Source organism: Centrocercus urophasianus, unplaced genomic scaffold (genome assembly GCF_019232065.1).
Source record: "Centrocercus urophasianus isolate 14NV4802_14NV808 unplaced genomic scaffold, USGS_Curo_1.0 seq_33, whole genome shotgun sequence".
NCBI lineage: Eukaryota > Metazoa > Chordata > Aves > Galliformes > Phasianidae > Centrocercus > Centrocercus urophasianus.
This window is the reverse complement of record NW_024884900.1, coordinates 5564663-5590842: the sequence shown is the minus strand read 5'-3', so window position 1 is coordinate 5590842 and position 26180 is coordinate 5564663. Positions and strand designations below refer to the sequence as shown.

The window sequence follows — 26180 nt, the reverse complement described above, 5'->3', positions numbered from 1 at the left end:
AGCAGCAGCCCAGGATAAAGCTAAAGCAGCAGCACAGCTGAGAGCTCGGAGCTGCATGGCACCAGGACAAGAAGGCCATGTAGAAAATGCCCCTACCCAGATGCTCAAAGGCAGCTCCTGTTGAGCAACACCAGCACTGTGCTGCAATTTCCCCACTTAGCTCTTCAGACAAAAGCTTGCTTCAGAAGACTGAAATGCCAACTTTAATTCAAAAGGCAGCTTGCTTTGCAACGTTCAGAAACCAGTGACAGCACACAGGGAGGTGTAAAGCAGTCTGAGGATGAGCTGAGCAAGCTTTGCAAGCTGGAGCACCTCCTCTTGTTTATCATCTCTGTCCAGACAGCAGAGTGCCATCCAGTAAGATCTCATGACCTGGGGAGGAAATGCATGACTATTTTCAGCACTAAATGTAATTTCAGGCTTCCTTAGCCCTGAAGTGCCTATCACAGTCAGCCTGTACCACCACCTTCCCTTCTGCAAAGGAACCACTGGCCCTCTTCACTGCGATCACTCGTTTACAAGGTCTAGCAATTGGCTCACCCATTTTAAGAAGTTATTATCACTGATAACCTCTCAGACATGCAGCTTCTACCTTCAAAAGACAAATGCATTCAGATGATTCCATCTGGTACACTGAAAAAAACGAGGCCATTTTATTGATGATCAGGCTTTGTTTTGACGACAATCGTTACGCTAATACAGACAGACTTCAATCAGAGCATGAGCTCTGAATCAGAAGTCGTAAAGTGACATGATGCCTTAATAAATTAAGGAAGCTGGAATTCCTCTCCATCAGCTCTTCACTTGAAGCTTTTTGCAAAATCCTCTCCCTTCTTAATAGAGGCCTTCAACTCAGCCAAGGCCTCAGCAACCATCTTCTCTTCAAAGGGGGTGATCTTGCCAATGCCCAGGTTCTTCTCAATTCCATTTTTCTGAGGGAAAAGAGGATTTAAGGATTAACCATTGAATGACCGGGAGAACAATTTCACAGTTCTGATTATTTAATGTTCAGCTGAGGTGGGGACCCACCCTAGGACCTCTGCCACCTCTTCTGCCTGCCAAGCCTGCGATTCCTTGCAAAGCTCCTTGTTATTTGTAGCAGTTTCTACAGCCTTCACAAACTTCTCACTCACTTTTTGTTTGGGTATAAATATCATCACATACATCCAAACTCTTCCCCTTTATACTCTTCTAAGTCCATCCCTTCCCCAGTTATCAGCCAGGACAAAATACATTCACATCCCAGCAGTGTCAGGGCTGCAGCATCCTTGGTTATCGTTCTGTTCAGGGTAAGAATTGTTCCTTCAGAGCTCAGTACAGACCCTGAAATCAATCTATTAATCCTAATCCATGCCACAGTCCTGCATGCACCACAATTTGAGCGATCTGTTTGCAGCAGAGCAAGGTGAGGAGACCAGGCTGCTGGCTCTGGTTAACTACACGAAAGCTCCTCATAAACTGGCACAAACTCTTACATGTACGTTTGGCTGTTATCTACAGAGACACTCAGCTAGAATGAATTGAAATCACCAAATAAAAGCCACTAAACCTAAGGACTAGCTCAGTAACTGCTGTTTCCAAGTCCCATCATTTGAAGCACGTACTCCCAGCAGCAGAGGTGTAGAGAAGTACGGGCTCTCCGTCTCTTCCGAGCGAACAAAGGAACATTCAATAACCCCTTCCTTTCCATTCATGGCATCCACCAGGGAGAACACAAAGCGAGCGCCAGCATAGGCCATGGACAAGGTGGCTGATCCTGTAAGAGATGAATCTCTTTTAGAACAGGTCCCATTGAGATTCAAGACTTGGTTCAGTGTCAAAAGCTTCCACACTGCTGAGTTTGCAGAGCTCGGCTTCAAGCTCACAGATAGTTTGATAGAGCAGGAGCCACGTGCTACACAGCTGAGCAGATTGTATAAGAAACAGCTCAGTGAGAGGGAGAAGATGACTTTTAAATACCATGCATGTTCAGGGCCCCATTGACTTTTATGCTTACCTACATACTGAGCTATTTCTAGCACACAGTTAAGATGCCAGCGCTGTAAGCAGCTATTCCCAACTCTGCATCACCGTTGCAGATACGATTAAGCTGAAGAAAATTGCATCCATTCAGCTGGACAAGAATTACTTGGAAACTGTAGCCAAGAACCAACCTGCTCCTGCTTTAGCTTTGACAACTTCAGTGCCAGCTTCTTGAATTCTCCCTGTAAGCTTTTCCAGTTGATCCTGAGGGAATTCCACTTTTGGTGTGCACTAGATTGGAAAAAAAAAGTTGCTTTCAAATACCAGGACCTCTCCAGATTCAACAGGCCACTCAAGTGATACTTTTTGCACCATTACAGTTGTTATGAGCAGTTCTTGAGCAGGAAAATCAGCTACCCCAGCTCACAGACTGTGTGACAGACTGGCCAGCAGCTGCAGGCATTCACTAAGGCTTCTGGCTGTTGCATGAACTGTAAGCTAGTCATGCCTAGTTTACTCAAGGACAAACTGCAGCCTGACAGCAAAGCCAAGGCTTGGTTACTTGCTACCATGTAGTCCTTTGCATAGACAGATGCCTTCCGAGCACTAAGCAATTTCAAAAAGCCACATGATAAATATTTGGGTCACCGTGGCATTATGGAAGTCAAGAGCCTTACAGAGGATCCAGTCTGCAAGCAGTATTTAGGAAGCTGGTGAACCTTCAAATACAGCTGCACAAGTCTGTTAAGCACAGCTGTGCTGCCCTGATTGAGCACCCTCAGCATTCAGCTGCACTAAAGCCCTTGCTCTTACTCCCTAAGACTGTCCTTCTGTGAAGGGTACTTTATTCCTCACTTACAGCAAAGCTTTTTGTCCCTTCTCCACTGACCCTCCTTAGCCACGTCCCACCCGCCTCAGTCAGCTGCAGCCTGCTTTAGAACTGTAACTCGCTTTGGATTAGGGAGCCCCTCTCTACCAATCATTTCTGAAGGCCTCTCCACACAACCTGAGCTCTGCTGCTCATTTCAATACTGGACGCTGAGAAAGTGATTCCAGTCCATTACATCAAAAGCACCTTCATTATCCTGCTGAAGAAAAGCATTCACTCCATGCAACAGCCATCACAAGAACGAGTGACAAAATAAAGCACTGCCAAGACAACATGTTACGCCTCAGTTCTTATTCCAGAGCTACTGCAGGGAAAAAAAAAACCTGATGCTAGTCCAGCCACTGAGAGGAGCTCAGAAGCAGCTCTGTGCCTTTGAGTATCTTGCATCTCATCTCAGATGAAGATGAGCCACGCGGGCAGGAAGGCCTGTCCTGCTGTGTGTCACCACAAAGGCACCTGAAGTCAACTCTGCCACAGTGAGGAGGAACAACACGCAGAGGCGCTGCCACACACAGCAGTTAATGACTCACCTGGGAGATCAGAGGGATGATGGTCTTCCCTGCATGGCCACCAATAACTGGAACGCTTACTCGAGCGGGATCCAAACCCTAAGGGAAACACAAAACTTTCCAGTTTGAGATGTACAGATAAGACATTTAAAACCACCACATTTTTCCTGCTCTCAGTATCCTGACATCCAGAAATTTCAGGGGCAGCGACAAGGGCAGTGCCAATCGATACAGTCCAACTCCAAGTTATTCATCCTGATAACTTCAGTCACAGAATAATATCAATGCAAGTTCAGATAAACAGCAGCAAAGGTACAAACTCCACCAGGGCTATTAAGAGCAGTGAAGCCTTCACCCTGTTTGATACCACACAGAGAATATCCTACAAGACGCAGCACAGACAGCACGACTTGCAAAGATATACTGCAAACCCCTCTCCTCCAGTTGCACCAGCAGGGCTGAAAGTGCCAAGAGAACGAGGGCCAACATGCAGCTCACTCACAGGGGAGGCTGACGAAAGGAAAGGTCAAAGTCTCTGCAAGTAGGTTTTGTAAGAAACCCAATCCCCAGGCTCCTCTGCAGGGAATCATTGCTTACAGCTCCAGCTCTGCATCAATCTGAGCTACTTTAGCTCTATACTGTGACGTTTAGAAGCCTTTTGGTACAACTGATGACAGCAGCACACGACATCCTTTCCCCAGCACCCATCATTACAGCCTACCTTTAGCTCAGCCACAAAAGTATTCGCTCTGACAATGTCCAGAGTTGTTACCCCAAAGATTCTGTTAGGATTATACACGCCGTGCTTCTTGAAAATCTCTGAAGTTATGGGGATGGTTGAATTTACCTGCAGGCAAAAACATGCAAGCGTTCACCGAGAACAGGAGCAGAACAAAACCAATGCTTGAAATGAACAGGACAATAAACATCACATCTCCAACTTTAAGTCACCTGTAATCAGCCAATTCTTCACAGTAAGAACAACTTACAGGCAAGCTGGAACAAGTTTTTTTTTATTTTAAACAACCAGTGAGACAGTAACTACAGCAGCATGTACAATAACCAGTCAGAGAGAAGCTGAGATATCAATCCCTTCTACATACAAGTAGAATCTGACTTCCTTATATCTCAAGAACAATCAAGAGCCAGGCTTTTAGTTTTTCTTCTTGTTTTCTTGCAAATATTCCATAAACCTCAAAGATACTGGTCAAAACTAGCAAGAACTTGCAGATTATTTCAGTATTCTCTGAGTGGATTTTCTTTTCTACATTTTGAAGGTCCCCAGAAAATGCTTACCGGGTTGGAAATAATGCAGATCATGGCTTCTGGACAATGCTTTGCACAGGCAGTTGTTAAAGAAGCAACGATGCTGGCATTGGTGTTGAACAGGTCATCACGGGTCATACCTAAAACACAGCCAGTAAATGCTTCTAGTACCTGTAGCCTATTCATCCCTCTCTGAAGTCACCTCTACAACTGCAGCTGGAATGTTAATTGATCTGTGCAGAATATTGCTAGCTGCAGGGCTGCCACCATGGAAATGCAGAATTAGGATGAGAAATGAATTAAAGCCTAGACTTTTGTTACATTCCCAATAGTATGCTGAAAAAAAAAAAAAAAAAACCAGTGGAAATAGAACAGATCAGAAACTAAAAAGGCATTGATTCAGAGCTGCTCAGAGACACTGTACAATTAATGCAGAACAGACTAAGAAAAGAAACAACAAAGCAGGTTTTGAACGTGGTATTGCTGTGGGCAAAAAATATCAGGGGAGACTCAGGGTTAACTGCAGTGAAAAGTCTTTGCACCTCCCCCTTACAAAAGAAGCCCAGAAATCAGTGTTTCTCCCCACCTTATGAGCAATGATCTAAGCAGTGACTAGCTGAGGTACCTGACACCACAACAAGCTCTAGGTCAGGGTCATTCACAGACCACTTCCATCCCAAGGCAACCAGAACGTTTCCTGAAAGCAGCACCACAGCCTCCTGGAATGTACTGCAGCTCTGCAGAGATGCATTCAGTGAAGCCCTGGGGCTTTTTATCGTGGAGAACATACCTGGTTTCCTAGGGACTCCTGCAGGGATCACTACAACATCACAGCCCTTCAAACATTCTGGCAATTGCTCAGGTCCCAGGAAACCTGGAATGGAAGATTTTTAGATGTTGTGTTTTCACCAGTTTTTAAATAACTGCCAGTTTGAAGAACGAAATTAAGCCTCAAGACAACCAATTCTGAATTTAGCTTTCAATCCACACTCAAAAGCAAAGCAATGAGATTATGGGTGGATGGATCTGATGCTCTGGCTTTCAAAGCCCACAGAATAAGTGGGATAAGAACCATGCTGAACGTTTCACACGCAGCCAGTCACTCCATTCTGTATCCATAACCAAAGGTCCTAGCTGACTCAGTGCCCCAGAACTGCAGATGGGCACGTGCAAGCTAAGCACAACCTTTTAGTGATCTTCAACTAAAATGAAGATCAGCAAATGAAGTATTCTTCGATTTCATCAAAAATTGATTGCTGCCTCTGAAGAAAACAAGCACATACAATGCACACAGATGCCCCAGGAGAATTAGGGATATTTATAGCCAAGATTTTAAATTCAATACTCAGGCTTTTCCCTGATATGACTTTATTAAATGTTTCCTGCCAGCTATTATGAATTCTCTTCCAACTGTGCAACAACCACAGACTATTTCTCATCTCCATACATGCCAATCTAATCAAGTAAGCCTTAATTAGTCATGCATCACTCGAGGAAAAAAAGCTGCTTCAGCTGACGCTGGGCTGATGCGAAGCCTCCCTCCACATGAAGTACAAGAGCAGGCCCTGCCAAACACCACACACACCTGAGGGGATCCTTCAAGTTCTGCATGCACCAAGTCCACCCCCAGCCACTCACCATACCTTTCACATTCGCTCTTGTCTCGATGTGACTGAGGTCAGCTGCAACACCAGGGGTGTGAGCGATATCATAGAGGCTGAGCCTGCTCACCGCAGGGCTGTTCTTCAGGAGAAGGGAGAGAGGCTGCCCAATCCCTCCTGATGCTCCCAGCACTGCCACCTTGGCATTGTTCTGAAGGAGAAATAAGAAACCATGCTGATGAGTTGTTTGGCTACTTAATGCAGAAGTGACCTTGGGGATTTCACCACGCTTTCTTTACTTTTAGTTGTTTCTCAATTTCTTTACTAAGCACCATGCAAATTTGCTTGCCTAAGCCCACAGAAAGCCATCACCACAACAGCTTCCCAAAGATCCTTGAGATTTGCTGGTTGGACAAGAAGGACAAAAGCATTCTTTGTGCTCTGAAGCTCACACAGCATTAGGCAGAGCACTGACAGGATCAGCCTTCCTCAGCTGCAGACTATTGACTAATACCTGCTCCTGTGGACATCCAGCTCATTCAGAGCAAAATGAGTGTTGCAATTTTTTTTCCAGTTTTCAAAGCTATTATAAAAAAAAAAAAAAAAGCCTTTCCATTTGGAAAACCATCAATACATTTAATGGACTACAGTAAATGTAACAGCTATTGTACGTACGTGAAGAAAATGTCTATGCCTGAAATAAAATCGTACCTGCAACTGCCTCAAAATTGAGCCCTGAGAACATTAAATTACTGATTAAATGCAGCTGACAAGCAAGCAAAAAAAAAAAAAAAATCAACCCTGCTTTGTTGCCCTGTGAACCAATTGTACCCAGATGTGCTCTCTGGAAGAAAGCTGTTTCTTTTGATGACCCCCCTGTGCCCGCAGTGTAAGGAAAGCTATTTGAAAAGATCAGAAAAACTGTGAACTGTGATGTTCTGCCAAACTGATGGAGGACCAGAGGCTACTGCAGAGATGGAAGGTGCTACTGGCACTCTGTATCACCATCCTCCCAGATAAAGCTATAACTGCTCCAAGCTCACTGCAGGAACAGCTTAATTATTAGCTTAATAATAATTCACAGCATAATAAATAATCCACCCACAAGCTAGATCAATTTGCACTCAGCTCAGCATCCTTGCTACTGCAAGAAATACAATTTAGCACAAAACTCTTCAAAGGAAAGCAAAGTCTAGTATTAGTTACTGCTGCACCCCGTGTTTATGACCGAACTGATACCCTAAGATCAAAACCTCATTGCTATTGAATATAATTCCTATTAAATTACACAATCCTCTCTCACAAAGCCTGTCTTTAGACCTCTGGTAGCCATCCTGTACACACCACAGGAAAACTGCTTCACTTAAAACGCAGAGCTCTATCTCTATCCCTCCCTACCCAGCCCAAAGCAGTACCTCCTGGAGGCCAGTACCCACACGTAACCAGAGAATAACCCCAACGGGAAAGGCCCCCAAGCATCATGGAACGACGTGTGTGAAGCCGTGCCTCCACACATGCTCACCCCCAAAAAACAAACCACACATCTGACAGAGCTATCCAAGCATTTCTAGGACCCAGGATGCCGGCACACCACGGATCACCGTTACTAACTGCTCAGCTCTGCTCCAGAAAGATGCCGGCAGCACCCCGCCAAGCCCAGCCCCCCCCCCCACAGCCCCACACAGCTTCACCCCCCCCACCTACAGCCCTCCCCCACCCCCCCACAGCCCCACGCAGCTCAGCTCTCAGCCCCCACCCCCCCACAGCCCCACACAGCCCTCTTCAGCTTCACCTCAGCACCCCACGGGCCGCCCCTCGCCCCTAGGCCGCATCTCCCTGCCGGAAAGCCGGCTCCCAGCAGGCACCCAACGCCTCGGATCCCCCTCTCATCTCCGAGGCTCGTACCTGGGCGCTGGTGGCCAGGCCGCGGCACAGGACGGCGGCGGGACGGGCGAGGCGGGACAGCATGGCGACGGCTGTGACTCCAACGACCTCCACGGCGCCGCGCATGCGCCGGCCGGCTACAGATCTCGCGATATCAAGTTTCGCGTGAATTCGTCTCACACCGCCTTCTCTTTTCTCTCCGCTGAGCTGCCGAGGAAGTCTCGCGAGATTTGCAGAGCGGTGTCGCTCTATAGCAACGAGGCGGTTGCGTTGCCATAGCAACAAGGGCGAAGAGGTCCGGGCCTGGTGCGAGGCATGGCGGGGGTGATGCTCTGCGAACCCACCGAGCTCTACAACATCCTCAACCAGCACCGCCGCTTCCCCAGGCTGTCCGAGCCCAACTACCTCATCCTGCTGGGTGAGCCCGTGGAGCACAGCGGGGCGGCTGTCAGGAGCGGGGCTGCTTTCCTCAGGAATGGGGCCTGTGAGCGTTGGTGGAGGGATTTCTCACCAGCCACGAGTCCTTGCTGTTGGGGCATTTCTGCCTCCCTTTTTCCATGGAGCAGCACTGCTTGTTGTTCCTTTGCCCTTCACACAGAGCAGAAAGCAGCGGTGCGTGGCACTTATTGCCACAGTGGGGAGCAGTGAGCTTCCTGCCTATGGAAATTCTGGCTTAAATTGCGTCTTCCCCTCTCTGCCACCCAGAGGTGGCAGTGCTGACAGGCAGCCCTTGGCCATCACTAAGCATCTGTATTCTTCACAGTGCCAGCACCCCCAGGTGGAGCCGTGTGTTGCAGTGTGTTTAGGCTGGCAATCAAGCAGTTGGGAGCAGGGGAGGAGGTCCCCACTGTTCCCCTTACAGCCTCCCCAGGTCTGTGAGCATGGCAGCTGTGGCTGTGGGCATCCCCTGGTGCTACACGTGTTGAGACTCACATCAGTGTCAGGGTTTGTTATATCCATTTGGAAAGCCTCACTTGCAAAGAAGCAGAATCTCTTTTCTTGTTATGCTGGTGCTTGGATTCCCACCAAACAAATGAAGAACAGGATACTACCACATGAATATCAGATAAGCCAATTGCTTTGTCTTGATTGAGTGGTGGGTTTTGTTTTGTTTTGTTTTTTTCAGATGCCCGCACTCTTCATGAGTACAATGAAAGCCACATCATTACAGCACGCAGGATTGAACAGGTGAGGTGGGACTATACTTTGTGTAAACCACCTCTGGATTTAGCAATTAAGCAGTAACACAGAACTGGTTTAGAAACCAAGGGAGTTGTCCTCACCTCTCCCCAGCCTGTCCCAGCCATGTTCCTGCCACTGGGGTGTTCACAAAGACAGAAAAACTGGCCTCAGTAGCCCAAAGAATTGGCATGCTGAAGTTGTATAGCAGGAAAAATATTGCACAAGAACTGACGCAGTGTTGGCTTGTCTCATAAAGGGCAGCACAGGCATCTCTACCACTGCAGCTGATGAAGCAATCTGAAGTGGTTTGTGTGATTTCTGAGTTCTACCCGGGTCTTTCAGAATGAAGTGCAGTTGCAGCCCCAGATCTGTTCACTGTGTCGATTGTGCTGCAAGAAAAGTGTGATGTTGTACTCCCCATGGAAGTCTTCTGTGATTTTTTTTCAGAGCCCTACAGGGGAGTATCTGGTGCCAGATCCTGAGGAACTGGCATGTGTCAGATACTGCGTGGTGTATGACCGTATGAGCAGCTCTTTGGACTTCTATGACTCTGAGGAAGAGGAAAAAGAGAAAGGTACATGAGGCTCACGTCAGTCAAAACCTCTCAGCAGGATGGATGTTCTTCCTCCTCCTCATTTACTTCTGTGAGCTTACTGGACAAAGTGCAAATTTACCCAATTCTATTCAGAACAAAATGAACATCCGTGCTGTGCCTTTGTTATTTAACTGTGTTGCACATGTTCTTAAACATAAAGCATGATTTTATTTCAAAGATTTCTGGCAGGCCTGGTTTCCTATGTGATCCAATTGAAGTTCTTTGTTGCATGTAAGGAACAAATTCTAATTTTTTTTCTTCTCCATCTCACTGAAATTGGGCTTGTCCAACAATTGCCTTTTAGGAAGCAATGGTTCTTCAGAGACTGAACACTGAGTCAGGTTCCTCATGTTCACAGAGCAAGTACTTCCTTCTTTGAGGATTACAAAGCACCTTTATCCTATCTAAGAGGACCTAGCTTTAGTGGTGCTGATGTGAAGAAGTTGACTGCGAAATGCAAAGAGCTGGAAACTTTCATGCAGTTGTTCAGCCTTCCTTGACCCATGTGGAAATGTGTAATTGTAACACATCCTGTAGGAAGGTGTTCCACAAGGGAAGGTGTGAAGAAACCAAAGCAGGCTTCTGTTTTGCTGGTCTGTTCCTAAAGCAGGCACAGTTGCAGGCAACTTGGATCTCACACAGAAGGAGGAGGAGCAACCATCTTGTGTAATTACTGAGGGGAGCGTTTGAAACTTCTTCAGAAGTTGTTCCTTTGTTCACCTTGGCTAAAGCAGACTAAAGAAAAGGGGATCCATACAACTAAAATTAGATTTATACTTAAATACTTCCTAATATGGGAAGTTATTGCAAGCATTTCCCAAAGAATAGTGGGGAGAAAACAAAAGCGTGATCTGGTCCTACAAAAGAAACCAGGAGAGGAATAAAAGATCAGCGCTAGAGGTGAACAGCAGCATTCCTTGTGACTGTCCTCAAGCAACAGTTGAATCAGCCCAGCTTTTAAGAGGGCTTTTTACAGCCCATAAGATGAAATGAAAAGGAGCTCACTGTGAGTGCCAGTGGGCTGGGTTCAGCCTGCAGCGCCGCTGGAGGCACACCAAACCCGCCCCAGCAAATTGCTTTTTGCTCTCTAGATGCTGAGGAAGGAACTGCTGCCCGACACGCCAGCAGCTTGCAGCAGTTCAGCCGCCATCCGGTGCTCGTCCTCAGGGGAGGATACAAACGTTTCTCAGCTTGCTACCACTTCCTGAGGACTCAGAAGATACTGTGGATGCCTCAGGTGAGACTGACTTGCGAATAGAAGACTTGAACCTTCATGTTGAACTGATGATGATTAATGAATTCAAGGTGGATGGTGCTGTAAACCCGATATCAGGGTAATTTCAAACAAAGGAACTAAATGTAATCTGAGTTACCGTGCTTGCCCCAGGTGTCGCCACAAGTTCTTCTGCAGCCACACTTTGCCTTTTTTTTCTTCTTCTATTGCATGAAAATACAGCTCTTCTATTGCATGAAAATACAGCTCATGAAGCAACCAGGGAAGCTTTCTCTGATAACCCTGAAGCTGGCCTACTGGAGAGTCCAGATAACTGAACAAACAGTAGCAAACGATGACAAAGAAGGCAGGTTCCAGTTTACTCTCCTTTATATGCAGTTATCTGAGCTGTTACCCAGTGAGTGTTTTCAGGCAGAGGTCTGACATCTATCAAACACTGTTTCATGTCTGTAAAGCCCTTTGGAAGGATCACAAAGCAAGCACTCTGTTGAAGCTGTTCTCCGTGGCTTCGAATTATTGAGCTGTTTGGTTCTGGTGTAGCATTACTGAGTATCAATTATGGATGTAGAAGCACCGTCAGCTACTTGTGTGTTTTTGTCATCAGCCCTTATGCTGCACAGAGCAGAAATAGCTGCAGACTTGTGCTGTGCCACTACATTGCACCTGCAGCTCTGCAGGTGGCGGATGGCTTCATTTAGCTTGGTGAACAGTAACCAGATTTCAAATGAATCTGTTACGCTGCTTGAGACACTGCAACAAATGTATTCTTCCACTTGTTTAGTTAGGATTGGTTTCAAGTAATGCCACAATGAAAACATTTTTGTTAATTGTGCTCAGTAAACCTAGCGAGTACTTCAACGCTTCAGAAAATCCAGGAGATTGAACGAATCATTGCACTTGAATGTTGTTGACTGAATGTGTCTTCATTTTTGCACATGACTTCTGTTTAAGAGCTCACCAAGTTGAAAGGAGCAACTATACTCCTATACTATACTATAAGTGAGCCCACAGCTTCTCTCCTTGCAGGAACTCGACAACTTCCAGCCGTACCCTGTAGAAATACTGCCTGGAAAGTTATACATGGGCAATTTCAAGCAGGCCTGCGACCAACAAATTCAGAAAGATTTGAAGATCAAAGCACAAGTCAACATTTCTGAACAGCCTGCAACGCTGTAAGTTGTTCAGGGTATATTTTTCCCAATATCTGTGCCTGTGAAAAAAGTGAGGTAGCATAGGAGTGAGTGCCTGTAAACTTTGAAGGAGAACTGTTTTTTTTTTCACAGCAGATTTGAGTGCTATTTCACACTGAGTTCTGTGATCTCTACCTGCATGGCACCAATGGTTTCCTTCAGCCATCTGCCATGACATGGATGGACTGGGTGAGAGAAGGACTGGGAGCCCTTGGCACTTTCCACTCTGTCATGCTTTCACGTTTCAGTTTGTCCATTCAGTTTGTCCCTGTGTTGAATTCTCTGAGCTTCTGGAAGGAGGAGGACGCTGTGGAAGAAAACAGCTGAAGTGAAGCAGGGATCTCTGCTGACAGGACTGCCAACATGCATGCTGCAAAGGCATGCTTGCTTTCAGTTTATCTGTTTGCATGTAGCTCTGAGATAAAGGAAGCTGTAGCATAAAGTTAAGGCATGAGTACTAGGACCAGGTAAATGGAAAATCAGTAATTAAACTGGTTCTGCCTTAGTGTTTTACCATAACGATTCCTTATCATAATGTTAGTAATGACAATGATGAAAAACTCACACATGTAACAGCAAACAAAATTATCAGCTTGCCTCCAACAAACAATTTTTGTCCCATAGTTGCTTTGCTGGTCCTCGTAATGCTACGTGCTCTTTTTACAGGTGGGCAGAAGAAGGCAAATACCTCCATATATCTGTTCCAGATTCGCTTGAAGCAGATCTTTTTTCTTCCTTTTCTACAATTTGTCATTTCATTGGTGAGTTGTTTCTGATTTGGAATTCCTGAGCTCTCAGTCACTCTAGGATATTAAAATGGAGCGACTGCAATTCACTCCAATAGGAAGCTCAGGCAGGCAGGTCATTATCTTTGAAGATCAGTGTACTCCCAAACTAGCCCACATCCTAATGGATACCAGAGCTGCCTCAGTAACCAGACTGATGGACAGAGACAAGATTTTAGAGGGCATCTGATGCTAATGTTCCTACTTAAAGAATAGTCACTCAGCAATAGTAGAGAGCTTTGCAGTAGGTGTGAGAAGGCTTTGCTGTAGGACATCTGCCAGAGCTGCATAGGAGTCCCCCTGTTCCTCTATTTTTAAATACAGCCCTCTGATTCTTACCAGCCCAAATCTTCAACCACCGAATCTTCAACCACCAAACAGGAGTGTGACACACATGGGAGAACTTACTGCAAAATGCTCTGAATCCTTGGGACTGGTGGGATTGACTCACCATAAAGCCTAGGGCAATTTGAAGTTTGGACAGCATAAACCTGCCTTCAGGTCATTGTATCAGAGAGGGCAAGAAAAATTTACCAGCTCGGCACCTGCAACAGCACAGCAGACACAGTTCCTGCAGCCTTATCCTATGATGGTGTTCAACAGCACCTTCATCTTCTATCACACTTACAAAATAGCATCTGCCACAGACCAAAGCCCTGCTCCACTCGGTCATGCAGACCCAGAAGCAGATTGGTCTGTTCCTTCAGACAGTATAATCCAAATACAAAATAAGTAGTAACAACTGGACACAAAGAGACAAGGAAATGATAGGTGTGGATATAATTTGGATACAATCTCTTGTCCTAATCTGAATTTCATGGCTTGCACGACATTGAAACCAGAATGTTGATATATGCATATATATGCACTTGCATATCCTTCATTATGCCTCAAGTTTTCTTTTTGCAGCAGTATTTCAGAAGTCTCTTTCTTACATCAGTATGTGGAAGCTTCCAACACAGACTCTTAGAGTTTGTTAGCTGTGGATACTGTGCATACTGTTCATTTGATAAGTTCTGAGTAGATTACTTTAAGTGGAACGATTATGGGTGAACACTAAAGCTCTCCACAAACCCTGAGAGAGGGGTGTGGGTATTCTCATGCTTGGAGTCTGTTGGACTGAGGCATTTCTGCTCCTGGGCCTTACCTCATGAGAGGAAACTGTGTTTCAGTGCTTGAAAAAAACCCAACAGCTTCTTGACAACAGTAGAAGCAGCTTTGCCCTACAAATTCTACAGTGCACTTGCTGATATTCCAAAAACACATCGTGCTATCTGTTCTGGAGAGGGAAGGAAAGCATTAAAAGAGTTATTAATAAATTATAGAGCTGTTTATGCATAGGTGGCGGAGTTGATGTGGTGAACAGTGAGTGACAGCATTCTCAGCCAAGTGGGCTTTGCTTTGGTGGAAAAAGAGTTTGCTGATCTTCATAATTTTCACTGCAAATCATCCACACCATCATGAAACCAGTGCCCTGCCTGGTGTGCACACGCTGATCCCCACAGAACCATGGAATTGCTGAGGTTGGAAGAGGTGATCCAGTCCAACCATCCACCTACCACCACTGCTGCCCACTGACCATGGCCCCAAACACTGCGTCTGCCCTTAAACTCCTCTGGGGCAGTGACTCCCCCATCCCTGGCAGCCCATTCCAATGCCTGCCCACTCTTTCTGAGAGGAAATTCTCCCTAATATCTGACTTAAACCTCTCCTGCTGCAACTCGAGGCCATTCCCTCTGGTCCTATTGCTGTTACCTGGGAGAAGAGGCTGACTCCCACCTCACCACAACCTCCTTTCAGGCAGGTGTAGAGAGCAAGGGGTAAGGGCAGCCTGAGTCCATCAGTTTGAGAGCTGATTCCTCCAGCTTGAGTGCAGAACAGTTAGGTTTGCATTCAACAGAAATTTTGTCATCTTTAAACCTATCTGGAAGAGTTTGAGTTGCTGATGTGATGCCGACCACAGCTGATGGGTGATGGCAGGCCACTTTTCGTCGCAGTTATCTGACATGAAGTTGACACTGATCTGTCATGAAGCACCGACTGGTCGTTGTCATTTGGTTCTGGTCCTCAAAGCTCCTTCTTAACTCAGTGGTGTTTTAAGAAAGGCAGATGCTTAAAGAAACAAGAGCTGGCAGTGCACATCTGTTCCTATCAGGGTTAATGATGGTTCCTGTCTCTCAGGCTAGCAGCCTGCCAGTTTTCACTGAACTAGAGCTCTGCTGTATGATTGGAAATTTGATTTCCCAGATCACTAATTTGTGATTGGTGTTTCTTTATGCAGACACCCAGCTGGATCTCGGAGCAGTGCTGGTGTTCTCTAGCCTGGGGATAAGCCGGAGCAGCACAGTAACCATGGCCTATCTTATGCATTCCTTCCAGTTTTCCCTGAAGGTACATCACTGTCATCCTTCCCACAGATACTGCCTGAACCTGCAGTTTATTTCTGCTCCTGAAGCCTCATTACTGCAGTAATGAGAAAGAACTCATCCGTGTATTCGTGCAGACTGCCCACCTGGTAGTGTGAGAGATTCTCTTACATCTGTTGGATCTTCCTGATATCATTACGGAGGTGGCATAGGTGTGATTTTGGATTTGTGAGTCCTTAGCTGGCACCTGTGATATTCCTGTATTTCCCTGCTCAATAGGGAAATGCAGCCCCACAGGGCTGTGAAAACAAAGCAGTGGTTACAGATCATGGCTCTCCTGCTCTGAGATAAAGAGTATCTGGAAGCTATGAAGTTAATCCCATCTCCTAATACCATGGGTTACAGGGCAATTCATACCCCAGTGTTTGCAGAGCTCTGATTTACCACTGTGCTCACCAGCACCCACTTTGTCTGAAACCATTTTATTTCCTAAGAAGCAATCCCTCCCACAGACATTACTATAAAGAAATCTGGAGCAGGATACTACTAGCCCACAAGGGACGTACAGGTTAAAAGAACAGTACATCTTGTTCCAGTGCTCTGAATAACATAAGAAAAATCACAAAGGAAGGCTGAAAATGACCCAGAGGTGTGGAAAGACTAGTGGCCTCTCCCCAAAAGCCAGCCCATTTTTCCCTTTGCATGCAACACATGGGCACAGTGCTGCTGTAGGCAGTGGCCTGTGGTGCCTGCTTGGCACAGACCAGACTTCTTCCCTATGAAAACCAAAAGGTTTCTCCTTAAAAATCTCATCCTCCTTTGTGTGACCTCCTTTGGAAGCTGGAAAGGACTGACTCACACCTCACTCAAGCTGGGCCTGTATCTCATCATTTAATTGATTCTGTACAAACATTTGCAACATAAGAGGAAATCTCTTACCACCAGTGTGTGCCAAAGTGTCATTCCAGGCTGAGTGTGCCAGCCGGGCAGCAGACACTGCTTGGGCTTGGCCAGTAATGCTGGGTGTGATTGCTCCAGCTCACTAATAACTGCTCCCTCGCTGTTTTCTCCTGCATGCTGAGTTACCAGAGGCATTTGCAGCAGCAGTGTGAAAGTCAAAGGCTGATCCTTGCAGGTTCTCTCAGTACTAGCAGGTTGGTCCCAGCACTTTGCAAGGTGCAGTGGTCTCCTGCAGCTGGCCTGGGCCAAGCTTTCCTGCAGGATTGCCCTGTCAGACTGGTTTGTTTCTTACAGGTAAAGGCAGTATAACAGATTCCTGTATGATTCTTCCCAATCTAGGCTAACACGTCCAACAATGTCCCAAGGCAGAGATATCTCATGAGAAACACAGATCTGGGGTGTGTGCCCCCTTATTCTGTTAGTGATTGATACATCTGTGGAGTTCAGGGGAAGCACAGACACGCAGAACGTGGGCACAGAGGAGTAAATACTGGAAGATCAGAGCCTGCAGAATTGCTGAGATGAGAAAAACAAATCCATGGAATGCTATCTTGTAACCTTTGGTCTCATTGTGCTTATGCAATGCTCTGATTGCTGGGGGACTTTCAGAAGCAGGAAGATGAGCCCTACTGGGGAAATCCAGGGGTGTAGCAAGAGCAAAGCAGTGTAACGCTGGTGGAGCTGCCCTGCGTGTAGCAGAATCCCTACCTGATTCCATGGGCCTAGCAGATCATTAAGATGGCTGTAATTAACATGGTGGGATAACTGGAGTTTAACAGCTGCTCTGCCACATCAGCATCTGCCACACGAACACCGCAGTAGTTCAGAAAGATGATAACCTTTGTCCCTTGTGTGCAAAGAGCTGGTACATTGCTGTTCTGCTGGTACATTGCTGTTCTGCTTATCATCTGTGAAAGAATTAGCTGTTTGGAGGAGAAAATCCAGGACTGCATTTCTCCATCGGTGTCAAACGATGCAAGATACGTGCCAGCTAACGAGAGAAGGCTGAGCTGTCCTCGTGCTCAGGAAAGCAGGATGAAAAGATGAAAGGCTTCTCACAAGTTCACATCTGGATCCCATCTGTCCATAGTTTGGCAGCCAGAGACTTGCCTGCCAAAGTCCATCCCAGGGAGCAAACACAAAGCTGTTTTGTTCACAAGCAGAGCTGCTTGGTATAAATACAAGAAATTCATTTTCAGCTCCTATTTCTAACACTTCTTTGCTTTCTCTTTTCAGAAAGCTTGGAACCACGTTCTGAAATGCAAAACAAACGTGAGACCACACCGGGGCTTTGTGAAACAGCTTTCAGACTGGGAGGCTCAAATCTATGGGACCACCATCACTGATGTCTCTGAACCCAATTACTGAGCAGGGGAAAGGATGGTTCTTTGTCTGCCCCACTGCCTCCTCTGTAGGTAGAAAGTGAACTCAACTCTGTTGACATTGCTGTTATATAATGGAGTTGTTTTTATCTTCAGCTTTAATAAATGGAGTCCATATTTGGAGCTATTAGGGATGCTGGTAAGGATGTGGGCCTGGGGAGAGCAAGACCTGCAGGCTATGGCCCACTGCACAGCTTGCCTCTCCTGTAAGTTAGGGGGGTTGTGGCCACATTACTGGGCATTCTCTCTGCCCCAGATAGGGAGGCTGTTGGGGTTCTCTCTGAAGAGATTTGTAGAATCATTAAGATTGGAAATAGACCTCTAGGATATCAGTCCAACGTCCACCTCCCACCAGCACTGCCCACTGCCCGCGTCCCTCGGTGCCACATCCCCACAGCTCTGGAGCATCTCCAGGGATGGTGAACCCCCTCCCCATGCAGCTGTGCCACTGCAGCACCGCTCTTTGGAGAGGAAATTGTTCCTCATATCCAACCTGAACGTCCCCTGGTGCAACCTGAGGCCATCACCTCTCGTCCTACTGAAAAAGTTCACTGACCCATGGCCTTGGATGGCAGATGTAGAGTGTGGACTTGCAGCCCAGGGACACACCGCATTTCCCCATTTTCAGGTGTGCTTTTGCTCACCCAGTAACCTGACTTTGACCAGCAGATGAATTTGAAACCCCAAACTCAAGTCGGTACCACCCTCAGCCCTGCAGCACTACAAATTCCTTGTGCTGATAGCACAAAACAAAACAAAAAAACCCCCTTGAACAAAATCTATCACTGCGTGTTTAGGTTGGCAGCACCAAAACCCCTCAAGCCCAGGATGCCCACCATCCCTCCATCCTGTCCTTGAGCAGTGCAGGGCTGGCATGGCACAGCATGGGGAGTCAATGCACAGCATGGGGAGTCATGGCACAGCATGGGGAGTCATGGCACAGCATGGGATGTTATGGCACAGCATGAGGTGTTATGGCACAGCATGGGGAGTCATGGCACAGCATGGGGAGTCATGGCACAGCATGGGGAGTGACAGCACAGCATGGGGTGTCACGGCACGGCTCGGCACGGCAGGAGCCGCCCCCCCGGTCCGCCTCGCGGGGGGCGTGCCCGGAAGCAGCAGCGCAGTGCCGGGGCCGTTCGCCGCCTCCTCTGTCCGTCCCTCCTTCCTTCCCTCCCGCCGCCACCGCCATGGCTTCGGTCGCCGAATGCCTGCGGGAGTGGGAGGAGCTGCAGGACGGCTACCAGCGCATCCAGGTACCGGGGCCGGGGGCTGCGCGAGGGGGAGCTGCTCAGGGCTCGGTGCCCGGCCGCAAATCGCGGGGCGGCGGGGCTGTTGGGCGGCCGTGGCGTGGGGAAGCTGCGGGTCTGTTGGCGCGGAGAGCAGCCCGAGCGGGGCGGGAGGATGCTGCCGGTCACGGGGGGGGGGCCACACTGAGCCGGACCAGCCGGCCGCCCTCCGTCCGTCCGTCCGTCCGTCCCCGCAGGAGCGGGCCGGGGTGCGCCGTGTAATCCCCGCGAGTGAGTGGGCAGGCATCGGCGCGGCCGGGGTCACCCGAGGGAAAGCTCGGCTGACCGGCTCCGCTCACAGCTCTTCCCTCTACCTCTCCACCCCCGCGGGATGGGGCGAAGCGGATGCTGTTGCGGACTCAGCACAGCTGTGCCCAGATCTGGGGCAAGGGCGGCTCTGAGAAACGCGCTCTTGCTCCATAGGGGCCGGTCTGTGCATCCCGAAATCCCCGGGCTGGGACGCAAGGAGCTCCGACGGAGCGCTTGGCCCAAAGCCGGCTCTCTCGTGGCCGACCCCTGAGCGACAGGAGCTCCTCTGGGAGCAGGGAAGGGTTTGCTGAGTGGGGGCATCCCGCCCGAGGTCGGGGCGTTAGTCACTGCGGGGTGATCTGGGTTCGTCCCCACCTCACTGCTGGACACCTGAGGGAGACCGTGTTTTCTCCCTCCTCTGTGTGTGCTTTCACCTTTCTCCTTTGGGAAAGGCTTTGACATCTGCTGATAAAGTCCCCGATAAGAACTGCGGAGGCTGAAAGGAGCGCGCACCAAGGTCTAGTCCAAGGGTTGTTGCAAGCAGCGCTTCGTTCCTTGGTGGCTCTGGGGCTGCCTGTGGTCGAGGTGAGGTTGTTTTTCAGCTGACAGGACCAGAAGGAGCATTGACATAGCACGGTCTCTCCTTTCCCTTCTAAATATAGCAGAAGAATGGCATCTGGTGTCACCCAGGTGCGGTTGGGTTACGGCAGCAAGCGGGGCCACCGGCATCCCCCAGGGTGAGCTGTGGGCAGCAGGCACAGAGCTCTGCTCTCTGGTCCCATGCGGGGCCAGCAGCAAAACCACCTCTGGGTCCAGCCCCTGACTGTACCCCGGTCCAGCACTGTGTGGCTCTTTCATGGTGTCACAACTGGAGAGCAAAGCTGTGGGTTCCGCAGCCCTGAGACGAGGCAGCCGAGCACCCAGCCTGCTGCTGGATGTGCCGTGCAGAACTCATCCTTTACAGTGGGTAATGCACTCAGAGCTGGGGATGGGCTCCCCAGACACACCTGGCTGCCCGCTGCGTTGTCTGACTGCTGCTCTGTTCCCCACCCTGATGTGCATTGAAGTTACAGATACAGCTGCATCGTTTCCACACACTGCACTCCTGGTTTTCTACTTAAAGATATTTCCAAGCAGCAGCACAGAGGTTGTTGCCGTTCTGTTTTGCTGCAGTTCCTCACTGGGCTCAGAGCACTGCGGTTCTGGGGGTGTTCTTGTGGTACAGGCGTGCACTGAGGGCTCTGTGCACTGCTGGAGTGTGTACCTGCAGCACACACTGCTCCCATTCGCAGGATAACCACAGGCTGTACAAGCAGAAGCTGGAGGAGCTGACCAAGCTGCAGGATGGGATCTCCAGCTGCATCACACGGCAGAAGAAGCGGCTGAAGGAACTGTCCCTGTCCCTCAAGAAGTAAGTTGAGGTGCTGGGAGAGAAGAGCTGCCAGGGCAGGGCTGTTGGACCCGGCTCAGGGCGGCACAGATGTTAGCAAAAGGCTGCTGAGGTCTGGGTGTACCCTGGCACATCTTCCTCAGCTTTGCTTTCCAAATTGTGCTTTCGAAGTCTTGCCTGTGTTTCCTGGCAATGGGACGAGCTGCCCGTCCTCCCTGTGCTTTCCCTCCCACTCCCTTCCCTCCGGCAGCTCCTCTGCCTGCCCCGCAGATGGAACTCGCCTCCAGTTTGCTATTGCTGTCCTTGGGGTGCCCTTGTCCCAGGCACAGCACCGGATCAAGTGCCAGCACGCGCTCGTGCTGTGACGGAGCCGATCCTGATGCCAGTGCCCGCTCTTCCTCCCCAGATGCAAGACCCACGTGAGTCCCGAACAGCGAGAGTCCATGCAAGAGATCCAGAGCCTGATCAAAGAGAGACAGAATGTTTTCTTCGAGATGGAGGCCTACCTGCCAAAGAAGAACGGGTGAGAGGTGCCCCATGTTTGCGTGAGGACGATCTCTTTGCCAGGAGCAGGCAGCACAGCTGGGGTCTGTAGGCGCCAGGCTCCTCCTGGGTGAAACCTTATGACATGCTGCACCGGGTCCCAGCAGCTGCACCACCGCTAGGCACCGCTGTGGTCACCCGCAGGTGCCTGGGCAGCAGCCAGCCCAACTCTCTGCGTCCTCCTGCTGCCCTTGAGCAGCTCCGGGTGGAAAATGGCTGGGCAGGGGATGTGGTGCCTGTCAGCAGCACGGGACGTGGTGGGAAAGGTGATAGCTGTGCCTGGCCCGCAACACGGGCAGCTTTGTGCAGGCTCCCACCTGAACACCTCTGCTCTCTCCCCAGGTTGTACCTGAGTCTGGTGCTTGGGAACGTGAACGTCACACTGCTCAGCAAGCAGGCTAAGTACGGCCCTGCAGCGCCGCCGTCGTGTGCGTGGGGAGGCTTGGGGTTCCCTTGTCACTGGGGGGTTATAGATCTGCAGCCTGTGAGTGCGGTACTTTCAGGCATGTGGCTGGCTTGACCCAGCTGGTGCAGATTCCTTGCCAGGTCTGTCCATTTCTCCCTTTCCTGGAAGCAGCCCTCAGTCCCTGCTTAGCTCCTGTGACCAGGCTGGGACGAACCGCTGGCTGTAATGGGTTAAATGGGACCCACCACCAAAGCTGTGCCTGAGTTTCTCCTGTGTTAGGGACTTCAGGAGGGACCCAGCTGCGGGGAAGCCTTGGCTATGGCAGCCAGTGCTGACAGCCCCCATGCTGGGACACTCAGTGAGAAGTGCTGAGCAGTGAGCCCCAGACCCTGCTGTCTTGTTCCATGGGCTCTCCATGAAATGCACCAGTGCTGATCTGCTCAGCTTCCTGAGTGCCCTGGGCCACCTCCCCAGCTGGCGTGGCTGTGGAATGATGCAATGCTGCCCTGTGGTTTGCTCTCCTCTCAGAAGTGTTTGGGGGACAAGGATTTCATTAGCTCTTTCAAGAGGCTCCCAGAAGGGCATCCCTTTTGTCCAGCCAGGTGGGAGGGCAGGATGCAGCCTGCCGGCAGCCACCTTGCTCCAAGCCTGTTCTTGTACACCCCTGCAGGTTTGCTTACAAAGACGAGTACGAGAAGTTCAAGCTCTACCTCACCATCATTTTGCTCATTGTGTCTTTCTCCTGTCGGTTCCTTCTAAACTCCAGGTGAGTCTGCCTGGGGTGCTGGGCAGAGTTGTCCTCCCAAAGCCCCTGTATCCATCTCTGGTTCTGAAGAGCCCAGAGCAACACTAAAGCTCAAAAAGTGGAGCTGAACAGGAGGTCCCAATAGAGGGATTGACTGCCCCAACCTTGTAGCTCTCCCCTGCCCTGGGGACACGGTGGCCTCCCAGGGATGAGCATGCTGCAGGGATGTGGTCTCCATGCTCTTTTCACCCTGCTTTGTTTGCCAGGGTGACAGATTCTGCCTTTAACTTCCTCCTGGTGTGGTACTACTGCACGCTGACCATCCGGGAGAGCATCCTGATCAACAACGGATCCAAGTGAGTCTCTCGTGTTTCGGTGTGGGCAGTTCTCGCTCTGTGGGCTGAGAGACTGTGCACCCATCGCACAGCTCTGTGCTTCCCGGGGATGCAGCTGACACCTCCTACTCAGGGCGTGTAACAAACCTTGGTAATTAGCCCCCATACAGTAATTAGCTGTGGTTTTGAGGCAGCTGCTGGGGAGGGAGGGCTGGGTGAACTCAGTGTGTGGAGGTGGTGTGGAAGGTGCGGTGCCCTGGGTACCACCTGGGCCGGAGGCGCTGGGTCCTGCTCCATGCACGTCCCTTTCGTAACCGTCTCTGCTCTTGCCTTGCCCTGGGAGCTACCAGGTGGCTGGCACTTGGCTGGCTCTGCTTTCCTAGGGTGCATTTGGATCCCAATTCCTGACCCCTTGCCTGCGTCTGTCTTCCAGAATCAAGGGCTGGTGGGTTTTCCATCACTACATCTCCACGTTCCTCTCAGGCGTCATGCTGACTTGGTAAGTCTGCATCCTCAGCTCCTTTGTGTAGAGACCTGGCCTGCCTGTGCCATGCCAGCCTGGCTGACGGGGCCTTTGCTCTCTGTGCCCTAACCCACGGCTGTATTTCTCCCCGTGAACATGATGCTATAATCATCAGCTCCATGCATTCCTCAGCAGGCCCAAGCACCCCAAACCAAAGCAGCCACCAGCACCTCAGCGAGGCAGGCAGCACAGCCCGGATCTCTGTTGGGTAACACTGTTCGCAGTGTTGCAATTCTTGTCCAAGGGCTGTGCAGTGTTTTCCTGACCTCTGTCCTGCCAGCCTCCTACTTCCTGGCTTCCCAAGCTGGGCAGATAGTGTTCCGTGAGACGCTGACACCGAGGGTCTGTGCTGTGGTCCCCCTGTTCTGCTGGGAGCTGGCAGCAGCGCTGTGGGGCAGGCAGGGTTGGCAGCATCTCCTCACTCCCACACACCCCTATCAGTGTCCTCTCTCCGCAGGCCAGATGGGCTCATGTACCAGATGTTCAGGAACCAGTTCCTCTCCTTCTCCATGTACCAAAGTAAGTGCTGCCATGCCTGCTGGGCCAGGACCTGCCTGCAGTGGCCAGGCATGCTGTGCTGCCCAGCTCTGCAGCAGAGAACTGACTGGATACTCAGCCCACTGGGGTTTTCCCTTAGCTCTTCTCCTGCCTTCTGCCTCCCAGGGGCCAGGAAGAGCTCTGTGCACAGGCAACTCGAAGCTGAGTTGGTGCTGAGCCCGCAGGCTGGTGCCTCCTGCCCTCATCCACTCTCTTTGCAGGCTTCGTGCAGTTCCTCCAATACTACTACCAGAGCGGGTGCTTGTACCGGCTCCGAGCGCTGGGCGAGAGGCACAACATGGACCTCACTGTGGGTAAGCCAGGATCTTCCCTGAGGTTGTCCTGGACAGCTGGACATGCTGTCACCTCTGCTTCTGACAGCAACCCCACTCCCAAGGCCAGGCCAGTGCTAGGCTCAGCGGGTGCTGTGTTCCTGTTAGAAGCAATGGTGGTAGTTATTTTTGTTCCAAGATCAGACCGTGGTTTATGAGTGCTGGCATCAGAAAAGATGCCACAAACATAACCAGCATCCCCCCAGTGCAGCCTCTGCAGCCCAGCTCTGGCTGAGGGCAGCCCCACGGGAGCACCTTCCTCCTTCCCTCCTACCCACTCTGGACCCCAGGGATAGGAAACCTGCCCCTGTAGTGCCCTGCAGGGCCTCAGCCAGGCACGGGATGGCCACTGAACCACCCTGCCCTGGCCTTTGGAGCTCTGCTCCATCCTGGCCCTGTGAGCACGTTCTCAGCAAACCTTCATCCTTTGCAGAGGGCTTCCAGTCCTGGATGTGGAGAGGCCTCACCTTCCTGCTTCCTTTCCTCTTCTTTGGACAGGTGAGTGCACCAACCCTCCCGGGGACACATGGGAGGCCTGGGGTGGGACTGAGCCACACCATTCCTCACTGTGCCTGGGCTGCTGCAGGCACACAGTACAGGTGCCAGAGGCTGAGCCTCCTCTTCTTCCCCCAGAGCACCCACCTCTGTGACTTGGCTAGTGAGTTGTGGAGCAGGTAGTGCTGCCAAGTGCTTGAGCGCTGTGTAAATACAGCAGAGGGGCTCTGACAACCCTTCTCAAGCCCTTCTGAAGTTCAGCTCTTGAGCTGCTATGGAAGGTCCATTTCCAGCATTTAGGCTGATGCTCACTCCAAGCCCGTGTGGGGTTTCATGGCTGCGCAGAGGCAGCCTGGCCTCATGTGAGGGAGCAGCCAGCTGAGCATCAGCATAAGGGCGAGCCTTGGACAATCCCTAAATCTCCTTTCTCCTGCAGTTCTGGCAGCTCTACAATGCTGTCACCCTTTTCCGGATGCTGCAGCACCCAGAGTGCAAGGAGTGGCAGGTAGGGGTGGCTCATGGGCGGCTGCGTGGGGAGGGGTGTCCATCCCTGCTGCCTCACAGCTCCGTGGCTCCCCCAGGTTCTCATGTGCGGCCTCCCCTTCTTCGTCCTCTTCCTGGGGAATTTCTTCACCACCCTTCGTGTTGTGCACCAGAAGTTTCAGAACCAGAGCAAAGACACAAAGCGGAACTGAAGAGGAGCAGCACGGGGGCCAGGACTGTTTCTCCCCGCTGGCTCCATCCCATTCCCATCTCCTTGCCTTGATGCCGTCCAGACTCTGGTGTCTCACCCATTCTGTGCAAGCCTGGATGCAGGACAGAGCTGGGGGCTTGCTTGTGAATAGAGAACGTGTTCTCTGTGGTGCTGAATCTGTGCCTGTGTCACTCAGCGGGCAGCAGGAGCACCCTGCAACACCGGGTCCTGAAGCCACGTACAGGAATGCTGCCCCTGCAGCCCCCCCATAGCAGGGAGGCCGAAGGCTGCACACACGTGCTGCTCTTTTGGATGGGGCACCCCGAGTTCTTCCTCATCCTTCAACGTGAAGAGGGGCTGAGCAGGCAGAGCTGTGGGTACAGGAAGAGGGGGAGCACTGCGAACCTGAGAACCAGGCTTCACAGCTCCCTGGCCTTGCATCTCTGGAGGATGCATATGCAAAAATAATAAAGGGAAGGTAATTCCTTGACCAGCTGGGGTCTCGGAACAGAGCACAGGCATCGTTTTGCACTCAGGCAGCGTGGCAGTGGGCTGTCATTGCAGGGGGGAGGGATGAAAGTCGTTTCCAGCTGCTCCACAACTGCCTGGGGTGAAGCACAGTTGATTGCAGTATGACAGAAACGGGAGGGCTGAGCAAAGCCACGCTGCTGGCTGATGCTGCAGAACAAACAGCAGCACACAGCCCAGTGCAGCGTCCCTGAAGCCCTCTGCTACTGCAGGGAACTCCTGAAACAAGCAGCCTTGTGTCACCTCACTCGGCAGTCCCTGTGTGCTCCCCCCATCTCCTTGGCGGGGGGAAGGTTGGAGGGGGCA

General features: G+C 50.3%; 3 protein-coding genes across 3 annotated transcripts; 2 read left to right on the top strand and 1 right to left on the bottom strand.

Moving 5' to 3' along the window:
* Window positions 1–629: 629 nt before the first annotated feature.
* Window positions 630–8237, bottom strand: MDH2 (malate dehydrogenase 2). The gene is made up of 9 exons (XM_042830320.1): window positions 8133–8237; window positions 6270–6438; window positions 5417–5500; window positions 4657–4766; window positions 4082–4207; window positions 3382–3459; window positions 2154–2253; window positions 1605–1756; window positions 630–932 (listed from the first exon to the last, which is right to left on the bottom strand). The coding sequence occupies exons 1-9, from the start codon at window positions 8235–8237 to the stop codon at window positions 801–803; spliced, it is 1056 nt and encodes a 351-aa protein (XP_042686254.1). The 3' UTR covers window positions 630–800.
* Window positions 8238–8426: 189 nt separating this feature from the next.
* On the top strand, window positions 8427–17951 carry STYXL1 (serine/threonine/tyrosine interacting like 1). The gene is made up of 6 exons (XM_042830288.1): window positions 8427–8529; window positions 9238–9299; window positions 12149–12294; window positions 12979–13073; window positions 15379–15488; window positions 17660–17951. Exons 1-6 carry the CDS (start codon window positions 8427–8429, stop codon window positions 17789–17791), a joined length of 648 nt encoding a protein of 215 aa, XP_042686222.1. The 3' UTR covers window positions 17792–17951.
* Window positions 17952–18944: 993 nt separating this feature from the next.
* TMEM120A (transmembrane protein 120A) lies at window positions 18945–25836 on the top strand. The gene is made up of 12 exons (XM_042830263.1): window positions 18945–19064; window positions 20639–20757; window positions 21143–21259; window positions 21622–21681; window positions 22356–22451; window positions 22697–22786; window positions 23199–23264; window positions 23746–23807; window positions 24047–24139; window positions 24591–24655; window positions 25089–25157; window positions 25234–25836. Exons 1-12 carry the CDS (start codon window positions 18999–19001, stop codon window positions 25345–25347), a joined length of 1017 nt encoding a protein of 338 aa, XP_042686197.1. The 5' UTR covers window positions 18945–18998; the 3' UTR covers window positions 25348–25836.
* Window positions 25837–26180: the final 344 nt, after the last annotated feature.